The 13,652-nt window shown below is 51.4% G+C and overlaps 1 protein-coding gene across 5 annotated transcripts in view; it reads right to left on the bottom strand.

Moving 5' to 3' along the window:
* Window positions 1–5,093, bottom strand: part of BICD1 (BICD cargo adaptor 1) — a 220,734-nt gene extending 215,641 nt beyond the window's left edge. For all 5 annotated transcript variants that reach the window (XM_062195051.1, XM_062195050.1, XM_062195049.1 and 2 more), the window contains exon 1: window positions 4,881–5,093. In XM_062195051.1, the coding sequence (XP_062051035.1) occupies window positions 4,881–5,093 (213 nt within the window). The remainder of the gene's footprint in view (window positions 1–4,880) is intronic.
* Window positions 5,094–13,652: the final 8,559 nt, after the last annotated feature.

Below are 13,652 nucleotides of genomic sequence, written 5' to 3'. Positions count from 1 at the left end.
GAATTGAAAGTAACTGAGTTTGCTTGCTGAGGTTGTTCGTAAAGCTTCCAAAGTATATGATGACACATTTTGAATTTTTAAGCTAATTTGACATTAATGTGATAATATAAGCATTTCTCCTTGAAAAGCAATATGAAAGATGTTAAATGATAGTTTAAGTGAATTGATAAAGTGTTAGTTTCCTCTTCATGTTTATTCATAGAGTGGAAATGTAATCTGCAGGTTTTTCCTTGTATGATTTTCTGACTTAGAATTCACAGATGAGAAAGGAGCTAACAATCTTCCTAAGCACACGAGAGAAAAACTAATCCTGTGTACGGGTGAACCCAGTGTTTATCCATCACCCCGAGAAAGCACAAAGCTGTCCACACTGGGTCAGGGCTCAGGACGAGAGCTCAGGTCCTGGGACTCTGCTGGGCGCTCACTGCTCACTCCCCGAAGCTCTCAGCCCAGCTTCCCCTCAGTGCCATCAGTAATGCTGAGTCACCTGTTTTCCAGGGGCTCTTTTAAACTCTACTACACATTACATTGCAACTTGCATTTTGCAACCATTTACCAAGCTAAAAAAATAAATAAATAAACAAACATGACATGGATATTTTTAGTTTTCAAGCTATTCCCGGACGCTTCTTTAGGACTCTTCTCAGATGTTACTCTGGCCTGAGTGACAGACACTCGGCGCTGAGTCACACACATCCCAGACACAGCACCAGCCAGGCCCTGGACACTACGGGGGCACAGGTGCCTCCGGGCCGCTGAAGAGCAGGTACCGTCTGTGAAACTACAAAGCTGCCCAAGCCCTCCAGGGACACGCTGCCTGCAGGACGCCGCGTGGCAAAGGCCACGGCCCTTTCCTTCCTTCAGGTCCGAGTGTTTTCCTGGGAAGTCTGCTCCTCTGCGAGCAGAACGGCAGCAGTCCGCGTCATCAGGCTCAAGGCAAAGCCCTAAACAGTAGCAGGCAGGACAAAACGCACCTGGGCTGGCGGAAGAAGTCACAAGAAAACGAATGAATCCCTCCCCCTGATTCGGCACATCTTCAGGCACATGACTCAGCTCTGTTACTGTCAGAGCAGGACCCAGCCGGGAAGGGAGGCGGCAACACCTTAGCTGTTCACTCTGGGAGACAGAGCCACCTGGTAAGCCTGAGCCAGGTTGCCACAGGCGAACCAGCAATGCCTACCGCGGATTCGGGGCAGTGGTCCTCTGTTCACATTCCCACAAACTGGCCTGTGAATCATATTTGCTGAAAGAGCCTAGAATAAGTCAAAGCTTTTGTTTATGCCTGATTTCATAGGTACCGTACTACATCATGTACTACATAAACATGATCATGAAGAAATCAGGCCACTCACAAAATACATTTTGCAAAAATGGCCTCTTTAGGCTACCATCATTTGAAGGCCTCAGTTTGCACCAATATGGTAGATTTATTTTTCTAACAGAAAACATTACTTTAGCTCATTTAAGTGATAATCCAACTGAAGTACAAATCACATCAACAGCATAAAAGCTGCAAGTCCTGCTATCAAATAATCAAGTACAGTCGTTATTATTCTAAAATATATTTCCATAAAACTGCATTTAGCCAGTTTATTAGAAAACTTAAATATGTTTGTTTATATTAAATGCAGCTCAAAATGTACATATAAATAAGTACCATTTGGCAAGAATAATCCTAAGTAGTTATTATCAGCATCCTACCATATAGAACAAAATCTACTTAAAATTTTTATTTAAAAATTATATATTTTTATAGAAAAATTATGGGAGCCAGTGCTGTGGCACAGCGTGTTAAAGCCCTGGACTGCAACACCAGCATCCCATTTGGCCACCAGTTTGAGTCCCAGCTACTCCACTTCCAATCCAGCTCCCTGCTAATGTGCCTGGGAAAGCAGCAGAGGATGGCCCAAATCCTTGGGCCCCTGCATGCATATGAGAGATCCAGAGGAAGTTCCTGGCTCCTGGCTTTGGATCAGCTCAATTCCGGCCATTGCAGTTATTTGGAAAGTGAACCAGTGGATAGAAGATCTATCTCTCTTTCTCTCCCTCTCTCTGTCTGTAACTTTATCTCTCAAGTAAATAAAAAAAAAAAATCTTTTTAAAAAAGGAGGAGGAGGGTAAAGCCACCAATTGCAGTGCCGGTATCCCATATGAGTGCCAGTTCAACTGCCGGCTGCTTCTTTTCTGATCCAGCTCTCTGCTATGGTCTGGGAAAGCACTAGAAGATGGCACAAGTGCTTGGGCCCCTGCACCCATGTGGGAGACCCAGAAGAAGCTCTTGGCTCCCAGCTTCAAACTGGTGCAGCTCCAGCCATTACAACCATTTGGGGAGTAAACCATCAGATGGAAGATTTCTCTCTTTCTCTCTCTGCCTCTCTCTCTCTGTCTCTCTGTAACTCCCTGCCTTTCAAATAAATAAATAAATATTTTTTAAAAAAGAAAAATTATGATATTTTCATTACTCTGCATTAAGAAACCACAGATATTATTCCTAAAAAACATTTTTCCTCATTTTTCTCAGTACTAATAATGAAACTAATAGTTTTTGAAGACTAGCTAATTTATTTATTTGAAAGACAAAGTGACAGAGAGAGGGAGAGGGAGAACGAGATCTTCCATCCACTGTTTCACTGCCCAAATGCCCACAACATCTGAGACTGGGTGAGACTGAAATCAGGAGCCAAGAACTCCATCCTGGTCTCCCACATGGGTGGCAGGGACTCAAGTACCCGTGCCATCATCCACGGCCTCCAAAGTGCATGAGCAGGGGGCTGAATCAGAAGAAGAACAGCTGGGACTCAAACAGGAGCACTGGTATTAGGGATGCCAGCACTGCACATGGCAGCCCTAACCAGTGTACCACAATGCCTCCCCCTATACTAGTCACTTTCTGCACTTCCAGTTTTCTTAGGAAAATGTCAGAGGCAGGTACTGACTCCCATCCCACATCTAAGCGCCCGGATCAAGTTCTACCCTCACTTCCTGTCTCCCGTGTGAAATACTCAGATTGAGTTTCCAACTCCTAGCTTCAGCCTGGACCAGCTCTGACTGTTGTGAGCACTTGGACCCAGCTGACAGAAGAGCTCTCTCTCTCTCTCCTGCTCTCGCTCGCTCGCTCGCTCTATGCCTTTGAAATAAGTCGAAGAAGGAAAGATGGGAAGGACGGAGGGAAGGAGGTTACAAGAGGCTGGGGTGGTTGGGTGGAGGAGGGGTGGGGAGGTATTAGTCCAAGGATTCATAATTTCACTCTGACAGGAGGAATAAGTTGAAGAGATCCATGGCACAGCAAGACAACTGTAGTTAATGAAGCTACACAGTATTCTCAAAAGATGCAAACAGTGGGTAAGTGTTCTCACTGTGTAAATGACTAGGAAGTAACACATTTGCAACCATCAGATAGATTTAACCATTCCATGGTGTGTATATGCTTCAAATCATCATGTCATCAGTGACAAACACAAACCATTTTGTGTGTCTATTTGAAGTAAATAAATAATAGATTTCTGGTCTCTTGAGCCTGTGGCCTTCCAAATGCCACAGCCAAGTGCAGCAAGGTTCACCATGCAGGGGAAGTGCAAGGACAGACTCCCTAGCTGAAGTCAAGCAGCAAGGCCAGGCACATGAAACCCCTCCTGCACCAAGAAGGTGATGCCCTCACACTGACTGCTCTGCGCTCCGCCAAGCAGCGTGGATAGGTGAAGACAGCGGCAACACGGCTCCAAGAATTACAGTCCTCATCCTGTCGCCTTCCTCCAAGTGGCTCCCGCCACGGCACGGAGACATGTCAGACCAAGATCTAATCCAATTTGGAAAATATAAACAAATCCAGCCGCTGCTGAGAACAGCGCACGTTTAAAAAACAAAACAAAGCGCAGACTAGACATTTACAGCCTGATACATAAAAATTAATTTCCACTTGGGTTTTTAAGCACATGTACTACATCAATTTCTTGGTATTTAGACATCAGAAGGAAAAAAAGGCATCCCTGAAAGTATAAATGCTTACTGTATTATGTACTCATTTAGAAGGCTGGGTGTTGGATAGGTTATAAATCATGTTTTTTAACTGTAACAACACACGACACCCCCCCCAAAAAAAAAAAAAACTTACCTTGTAAGAAAAGATTTTGAGAACACTGTATGTCAAACCAGAATTAGCTTTTAAAATGCCAACAGGCGCCTAAAACACAGACTTGTGTATATTCATTTGCATTCCTGGCCAGTTCCCCGCCACCCCCAGCGCCTCAGCGACCAGGGGAAGCAGACGGCGCTCCTCCAACAGCACGGAGGACACACGACGTGCGGTGTTCTGGCTTCCTGGCCACCGCCATCCCCACACCGTGCGCCTCCTCGGACACGCAGGGCCACCCGGCCCCCCGCCAGGCGAGGCGCCCCGGGAGCACTCGCAGGGGAGTTCCCGGTTCCCCGGCCTCAGGGGCAAACCCACGGCGGCTGGGTCGGGCAGCAAAGCCGCTTTAACGTCTCCCTAAGCCCAACGACCTGAGGGGCCACAGCGCCCAGCCCAGCCCCGGGCGACCCGAACTGCTCAAGACTTCTCCGCACCACAGTTCCCTCTCCCAGCCGGCGCAAAGCCCGAGGCACCTCGCGCAGATCCGGAACCGTGCGTCCGGGGGCGCAAACCCGGGACAGTCACGGTCACCGGCACGGAGCCGACACCGAACGGAGAAGTTGGGTGCGCGCGTTCCAACGCCGCCCTCGGGGACCCCTCCGACCTCTCCGCCCCTCGGGCACGGCCCCCCCACATTCCAGCCCGCGACTCGGTTCGTGGGTGATCTTCCTCTCGGGAGAAAAACAAAGGGCGCCCCAGCCTCTCCCACCCACCCAGGGGCCCAGCCGCAGCCCCGGCCGCGCGCCCTCACCTCCCGCAGCTGCTCCAGCTCCTGCTTGAGGCCGTCGTAGGCGGCCTCCAGGTCGTCGTACTGCTGCTTCAGGGCCAGCTTCTCCTCCAGCACCGCCAGCCCGTACTCGGCCGCCTGGATCTTCTCGTGCGTCGTCTCCGTGAGCTCCCTGCTCAGCCGCTCGATCTCGGCCTGGTACTGGTCCGCCGTCTGCAGCGCCTCGGCCGCGGCCATAGCCCCGGCGCGCGAGGCGGAGGAGGCGCACGGGCGGCGGCGGAGCGAGCCGGCCGAGGCCGCCGGGGACGCCAGGCAGAGTGCGGCGCCCGCTCGCAGCCGCGCGTCCGGGGAGCCGAGGCCGCGCGCGCGCGGATGCTGGGTCGCGGCGGGCGCTCACGGCCGCGTCCGGGGCGCCGGCCCCCCGCGAGCGCTCAGGGGCCGCGCCGCATGGCCCGGGCGGGGCGCCGGGGGGCTCCGGGCTCCGCGTCCTCAGGGGCGCGCGGCCGCCATGTCTCCCGGCCGCGCCACTGCGGTAGCACCCGGCCGCGGCGCGCGCGCCTCGCTGCACCTGCTCGCTCCGGCGGCGCTGCAGCCCGCGCCCAGTGATGCAGGCGCTCCCGGCGCCCTCCGGTCCCGCCCGGCCGCCGCCGCCGCTGCCGCCGCCGCCGGAGGGGGCGGGGAGCGTGGAGTCGGCGCGCGGGGAGGGGCGGGACCGGCCGGGCGCTCCCGAGGCGCCTCCCGCCGGCGCGCGGGGCCGCCGCCAGCTGCTCCGCCTGGAAGGCGCACGGGGCCGGGGCGGGGGCGGCGGGATGTGCGCACGGGGTGGGGGGCGGGCGTTCCCTACCGGCTTTGTCCCGGCGCACGTCCAAGCCCCCGGGGGTGACCTGGGCGTCCCCTCTGGAGCTCGGGAAAGCCCGGAGTGGGCGCCTGCTCCAGAGAAAAGCAAGCCAGGCTACCGCGGTGGGCGCCCGCGCAGCCTTCCCCGCCTGCTTCACCCAACAACCGCGACGTCTCCGAGGCCTGACGCGCTCCGAGGTGCGCGCCTCCCCCCTGCCGTTCTTCTGCCCTCCCTCCTCCATCTCCGGTCCGGCCTGGTCCTCCGGGCTGGCCGGCGCGCTGTGCCCATCTTATCCCAAGATCAATCGACTCAGAAAAGCAGCGCCAGGCAGCAGGCGCCCGTAAGGTTCCAGAAGCTGTACTTCTTAACCCCAATGGTAGTTCTGTCACAGTGCCATCGGCCTCTGATTGCTCAGTAAAGGAAAATAGCACGAAATTCCCCATATAAGGCATCAGCAAGACCCTACAATAAACATGTGAGCTGAAGAGTTCTTGGACCACGTGCAGGCTGGCTTCTGGGTCTGCCGCACCATTCTTTCCAATCCCAACAACTGTTTGAGGCAGGAACCAGGACCCCCCTCCCCATTTGTAAGGGGAGAAGAAAGGCAAGGAGGGCTGATGTGTGCGGGATCAGGCAGCCGTTCAGTCCGGACCCATGAGCACCTTCTCTGCAAGACCACTGATGACCTGATTCCCGGCTGCAGAGCCCTGCACGGATCCCTCCGTGGACTTGGTCTTCACACATGACCGACACAAACTCAGCAACCCAGCTTTTCAGGCCCCTGAGAGCTCCCCGGAGAACGCCTCGGGAGTAGTGTGAGGGCGATGAGCAAGAGGCACAAAGAGCAGAGTAGGAGCGGTGGGAGAGACCCGGGGAGATGAGAGCCAAGAACAAGCAAGGATTCCTTACGTCCTTCGACCCGTGTCTACAAATCATAGTGAATCTGCTAAAAGTTCATTAACATGAAAATTAAAAATGAAATAAAGAAACAAGGAAAAGGAGCAATTTCAGCATGCCCGGGTGACCACTGGGTCTAACTAGCCCCTGCCTGCTCTCCAGGGGACTTCTTCCCAAGCTGTCTCAGCGGCCAGAATGTGTTCAGCACACAGCGGAGTTTTCTTACTAAAGCAGAGGCTGCTGGTGTGGAGGGGGCAAATGAGCAACCCCAGCGGGCTGTCTGCTGACGATTTGCACTGCTTCAGAAAAGGCACAAGAGCCCCTCCAAGTGCTGAGCATCCCAGCAGTATGTTCTCGTGTGAGTATCCCACCTAAGAAGTCGATAAATCAAAGAACACACTCGAAATGCGCAGGCACCATGAACTCTGACCTCCTACAGATAGGGGGTGACCAGGAACGCATCGCCCCACCCCTGCAGCTGAGAGTCCCTCCTCTGCTCCCCTCTATCCTCTGTCTCAGGAAGGATCACCCACTGCTGATGACACCTGCTCCCCCTCACCTCACCGGCCTCATCCAGGGAAGTCCCTGGCCATTGCTCATGCCAGCACTCAGCATAGCCTCCAAAGGGGCCACAGGCTGGAAAACACTGCCTGGACCCCCCCTTTGTTTTGGCGAGGACTGAGACGGTAGTTGGGCTCCGTGATTTTCCTTTGTCTAAGTTTCCATGCTGCCCATTCTCTCTGCTCTATCCTGCCCCGTTTTTCTGACAGATGCCTTTCTGTTAATACCTTCAGTCCGACTTCATCCAAGCACATCCAGCAATACTTTAAGATTTTGCTGAATTCAGGGCAGGTGTTTGGCACAAAGACTTAAGTCTCTGTTTGGGATTTGCACATTCCATATTGCGGTGCCTGGTTCAAGTCACAGGTAGTTTGCTTGAGATCCAGCATTCCTTTAGTGCATATCCTAGGAGGCACTAGGTGGTGACTCGAATACCTGGGTCCCTGCCACCCACGATGGAGTTTCCAGGCTACTGGCTTCAGCCTGTCCCAGCCCTGGCTGCTCTGTTGCAGGCATTTGGGAAATGAACCAATGGCTCGCTCGCTCTCTCTCCTTTCAAATAGAGTAAAAATAAATGCATAAATAATTTTAAGAATAACTTGTTTAGTTCAACATTGAACTAAGCAACTATATATGTAGGTATTTAACATGAAGGAGTGCTTACTTCCTCATACACCATGCCCCTCTATTTCTGCAGATTACTATAATCATGTATACCAATTATAAATATGTATGTGTGTGTATATATATATATCAATGACAAGTATGTAGAAAATAATTTCTGCTTTTAAATTTTTATTTCCTTATCTTTGAAAGGCAGAGAGAGAAAAATCTTTATTCTGCTGTTTCTCCCCAGATGCTTTGAACAGCCAGAGCTGAGACAGCTGAAAAAGCCTGGAGCCAGGAACTCAATCCAGGGCTCTGTGGCAGGGACCCAAGCACTGGAGCCATCGCCTGCTGTCTTCTGGGGTGCACGTTACAGAAAGCTGGATGGGAAGCAGAGGAGGCAGGACTTGAACCAGGCACTCTGATAGGGGATGCAGGCATCCCAAGCGGCAACTTAACTACTACACCAAATTTCCACCCCAGAAAGTAAGTTCTTGAACCACTCCTCAAAGCAAGGTTTCCTTATACTTCTTTATTCTAGGAGCCTCCAGTTGCTTACAGAACACTTACTTACAAATGTTTAGGAAAAATCACATTTTGTGGCCTGCTAACTCAAGCCAACCCCTGACCAGCCTTGTCAAGTGAACAGGAGTACTGATTTCTCTTGCTATCACTCATCTATTCACTCCTTAAACAGACGTTTATTAAGCATTCATTTTGTACAAGGCACAATGGTAAATGACCAGTGAGATGTCCCTGAGGTCACAGTTAAGTTCTGGGAGGGACAGACAAAACAAAATGAACAATAACAACAAAAACCGAAAGGACAAAGTACTAGAATGATTCCAAATTACGACACTGACAGCAGGATATAGCAGCGTGGTTGAGACTAAAAACTGGTCTGCTGGGGTCAGATCCGAGTTTACCACCTGCTAGCTGCGGGTGCTGTGGTCACCTCTCCCTCAGAAAGGCATTTGGCAGGCAGCTGACACCATGTGGCATGCCTGCACTTCCTACTGGATTGCCTGGGTTGAGTCCAGGCTCCGCTTCTGATTCTAGCTTCCTACTAATGTGCACCCTGAGAGGCAGGGCTCCTGCCGCCCACGTGGGACACCTGGACTGAGTTTCCAGCTCCAGGCTGCAGCATGGCCTAATCCTGCTGTTGCAGGTGCTTGGAGAATAAGGTGCAAGAGCCTCTCTCTCTCTCTCTCTCTCTCTCTCTCTCCCCTTCGCTCCCTCCCTCCTTCCCTCCCACTCTCCTTCCCTCCCACTCTCTCCATCCCTCTCTGCCTTTAAAATAAGTAAAACAAATTAAAAATTTTTAAAGGGGATAGTCATTTAATCTAATAAAATGACAGTGAAGAGAATGTTATCTGGCTCATAATAAGTAGTACACGTGTTTTTAAAAAGTGCTTGAGTAAAAGCAAGGGCAAGGTGAAGGTAAGAATGCTCAGTGCAGAGTCCGCTGAAGAAAGGTTTTCCTGTTATCTGCAAGCAGAGGGAGCAACGTGCGTAAAACCCTAAGGCAAAAAAGACCTTGCAGAGTACAAAGGATGGAAGTCAGACAAGCTCAGAATTCGTTAGCACCAGGGAGCTGGCCCAAGGCCCACAGAGACAGGCTGCCCAGGGGAGAGCACGGGCCTGGTACCCCCTTGCATGTCAGAATAAGGACTTGGGGTTCTAAGGGCAGGGGGCCTCTGATTATTCTTTAGTTAGAAAACGAAATAACTTCATTTTTTTTTTTTTTAGTTTTTCTCTTTTTTAAGATTTATTTTTTATTTACTTGAAAGACGGAGTTACAGAGACAGGTAGAGACAGAGAGATAGGAGTCCGATCCGCTGGTTTATTCCCCACATGGCCACAATGGCCAGAGCTGGGACAATCCAAAGCCAGGAGCCAGGAGTGTCTTTCAGGTCTCCCACATAGGTGCAGGGCTAAAGCACTTGGGCCATCTTCTACTGTTTCCCAGGCCACAGCAGAGAGCTGGATTGGAAGCGGAGCAGCCAGGACTTGCATCTGCGTCCACATGGGATGCCGGCATTGCCCACTGGGGCTTTAACCTGCTCCACCACCGCGTCAGCCCTCTTTTTTATTTTAAGAAAATCACAACTGCAGCCAGCTCTGTGATGCAGTAGGTTGGGCTACCACCTGAGACACCACATCCCACCTGAGCCCCAGTTCAGTTTCCAGCTGCTCCTCTTCTGATCCAGCTCCCTGCTAATGTGCCTGACAAACCAGTGGATGACCCAAGTTGGCCGACGCTGTGGCTCAACAGGCTAATCCTCCGCCTTGCGGCGCCCGCACACCGGGTTCTAGTCCCGGTCGGGGCGCCGGATTCTGTCCCAGTTGCTCCTCTTCCAGGCCAGCTCTCTGCTATGGCCCAGGAATGCAGTAGAGGATGGCCCAAGTGTTTGGGCCCTGCACCCCATGGGAGACCAGGAGAAGTACCTGGCTCCTGGCTTCGGATCAGCGCGGTGCACCGGCCGCAGCGCGCCGGCAGTGGCGGCCATTGGAGGGTGAACCAACGACAAAGGAAGACCTTTCTCTTTCTCTCTCTCTCTCTCTCTCTGTCCATTCTGCCTGTCAAAAATAAAAAATAAAAATAAAAAAAAGATGACCCAAGCACTTGAAGCACTTGGGCCACTACCACCCATGAGAGAGACCCAGATGGAGTTTGAGACTCTTGGCTTCAGCCCGGCTCAGCCCTGGTTGAGGCCATGTAAGGAATGAACCAGGAGATGAAAGATCTCTCTTTCTCTCTGTAACTCTTTCTTTTTTTATTATTATTATTATTTTTGACAGGCAGAGTGGACAGTGAAAGAGATAGAGAGAAAGGTCTTCCTTTTTGCCATTGGTTCACCCTCCAATGGCCGCCTTGGTATGCGCGCTGCAGCCGGTGCACCGCGCTGATCCAAAGGCAGGAGCCAGGTGCTTCTCCTGGTCTCCCATGGGGTGCAGGGCCCAAGCACTTGGGCCATCCTCCACTGCACTCCCTGGCCACAGCAGAGAGCTGGCCTGGAAGATGGGCAACTGGGACAGGATCAGTGCCCCGACCGGGACTAGAACCCGGTGTGCCGGCGCCGCAAGGCGGAGGATTAGCCTAGTGAGCTGTGGCGCCGGCTTCTCTGTAACTCTTTCAAATAAATAATCAAAAAAATTTTTTAAAGATTTTATTTATTTGAGAGGTAGAGTTACAGACAGAGAGGGCGAGACAGAGAAAGGTCTTCCATCCACTGGCTCATTCCCTAAATGGCTGCAGTGGCTGGGGTTCAGCTGATCCAAAGCCAGGATCAGGGAGCCAGGAACTTCTTCCAGGTCTCCCACTCAGGTGCAGGGGTCCAAGCACTTGGGCCATCTTCCACTGCTTTCCCAGTTCATAAGCAGTGAGCTGGATTGGAAGAGGAGCAGCCTGGAATGGAACAGGCACACACATGGGATGCTAGCACCACAGGTGGAGGCTTAGCCTACTATGCCACAGTTCTGACCACAATAACTAAATCTTTTTAAAAATGTTTTTAATAGAACTGCACGCAAGAGAAAATGTTGGCGGTATCCAAAGATAGAAGTGAAGTCGCCTCTGGGAGCCGCTATGATTGTCAAGGAAGAAACAGGGTGGCCTGGGCTGAGCTGATGGCGGGAACAGCAGGGGCTCAAGATGTGGGGAAGACAGAACCGCAGGACCTGGCTGGAGACTGGATGTGGCATAGGCAGGAGAAAAGCAATCAAGAACAAGATTTAATTTCCCAGCATGGCACTTGGGAAGACAGTTTATCATTTAGTTCGATGAAGAGCATAGGAGGTGGCCAGGTTCGAAGACACTGAGGATTCTGTTTTGGACATACAAGGTTTGGAGACATCTGAATAGAAATGTTAAGCAGATGACTTGATGTGAGGCCAGAAGTAAGCTGAGACTTCTTGGGAGGTACAACGATTTCCCTCTGGAAATCATTAGCACTTGAGGGTATTTCAATCCCTGGAAATGGATGGGATTCTTAAGAAGGGACATAAATAGAGGAGAGTAGGGGCCGGGTACTGTGCCCTAGGGTACCCCTAGGAAAGGCTGGGTTGCAAAGGAAAAACTAGCAAAGAAACTTAGAGGCACCAGTCAGCAGTGGGAGGAAAATCTGGAGCAAGGAAGCATTTGAAAGGGAACCAAAGAGGGAGCCTTTGGGGAGTGAGGGAATAAGCCCCAGGTCAGAGCCACCCAAGGTCAAGGCCACGTGGGACACCCTGCAGCTGGCAACAAGGAGGTGGGCGCCAATGACAAGAGTAGCCTGTGTAGAACAGAGAGGGCAACACCAAACTATACTGCATTGAAGCTACATATAAATTCAAGAAGTGGATAGACAGTGCCATGTCCCCTGAAAGCACCCAGGGGAGACCTTGCAATGAGAACGTGGGGTGCTCCGCTGATAGGAAATCCTCACACTCTGAGACCTGCAGGTGCATCCTCAAGGGAGACACGTGGTCAGCGCCTTCTGGGGAAGGACTTGGTCTCCAGGTCCTGGGAGCTGCTGCCGCAGTCCCCAGCTGGGCAGCACCCCTAAAGGTTGCTGCTACCCTCTCCCTGGGGCATTTCCTGAGCCCTGTGTGCCACGCTCCCTGGTGCCTGTTCAGGGAGCTCTCCCAGCTCTGCCACCTCACCTGACATTTGCCCCCCCCCCCCTCTTGGTAAGATGCTCATCAATCAAAAGTGTTTTGTACAGGAGGCCAGGGGAGTCAGTAGATGCTCTCTGCCCCGAGGAGCAGCCTCTAGTAGTCTCTGTGTTTGCAGGGGCAGCCCTGCCCCCCCCCCTAGAAAGGCACTGTATTCTTCAGGTACTCCGTTTACGTTGGGGTTGTGTTTTTCCATCTGTTTTTATTTTAAAGATTTATTTCTTTATTTGGAATGCAGGGGAAGAAGGAGACACAGAGTTTGTTTGTTTGGTTTGTTTTTTTTTTTTTTTTTATCTACTGCTTCTGTCCCCAAATGTCTGTAATAACCAGATCTGGACCAGATAGAAGCTAAGAGCCAGAGACTCTGTTCTGGTCTCCCAAATGGTTAGCAGAGGGTCAAGCACTTGGGCTGCCATCCACTGCCTTCTCAGGAGCATCAGCAGGCAGCTGGATCAGAAGTGGAACAGCCAGGACTGTAATGGGCACTCTGATACGGGATACCAGTGTCATAAACACCACCACCCCTCATCTCTCTCTGTTAATTTATTCATTTATTCAATCTTATTTGAAAAGCAGAGAGAGAGGGAGAGAGGGAGGGAGAGGGAGATGTTTTATCTGATAAGTCACTCCCCAAATGCTTGCAACAGCCAGGGTTGGACCAGACTAAACCCCAGGTCTCCCACGTGGGTGAAAGGGACCAGACTACGTGAGCCATCACTTGCTACCTGTTGGGGTCTGCACATGTGGGAAGCAGGAATTGGAACGGAGCCAGTAGCTGTGCCCAGGCTTCCTGATATGGGATGCAGGTGTCCCAAACAGCATCTTAACTGCTGGACCAAATACTTGTTCCTCCCGGCTGCTTTTGCTTTTGCTTTGTTAATGGCGATGCCTTCAGAATTCTTCATGTTTCTATTTTTGTCATCAGTGTTTACTTACCCAGGGAACACTCGCATACCATTACTTCCTTTTTCAATATTAAACCATCCTCCATTTATTTTCAATAAATACCAGAAGCATTTGTGCCACACTCAGTAAACAGGCTAATCTCACTCTTTCCTTAAAAGAAGATGAAAAAAATGTTGACTACTGAGTGCTATTTCTTCAGGACTTGTCCACTGACCAGCCCTGATTTTCTTGATCAGAGGCAATGTTCTGAGACATCTGTTTGAGAACACCAGTTCTTCTTCCCCAGAACTCTTATTTCGGCAACAACTTCAGTGATCAAACTGTGCTAGCAG

Source organism: Lepus europaeus, chromosome 6 (genome assembly GCF_033115175.1).
Source record: "Lepus europaeus isolate LE1 chromosome 6, mLepTim1.pri, whole genome shotgun sequence".
In the NCBI taxonomy this organism is placed as follows: domain Eukaryota; kingdom Metazoa; phylum Chordata; class Mammalia; order Lagomorpha; family Leporidae; genus Lepus; species Lepus europaeus.
Note: the sequence above shows the minus strand (reverse complement) of the source record. Positions and strands in the feature narration are given on the sequence as shown.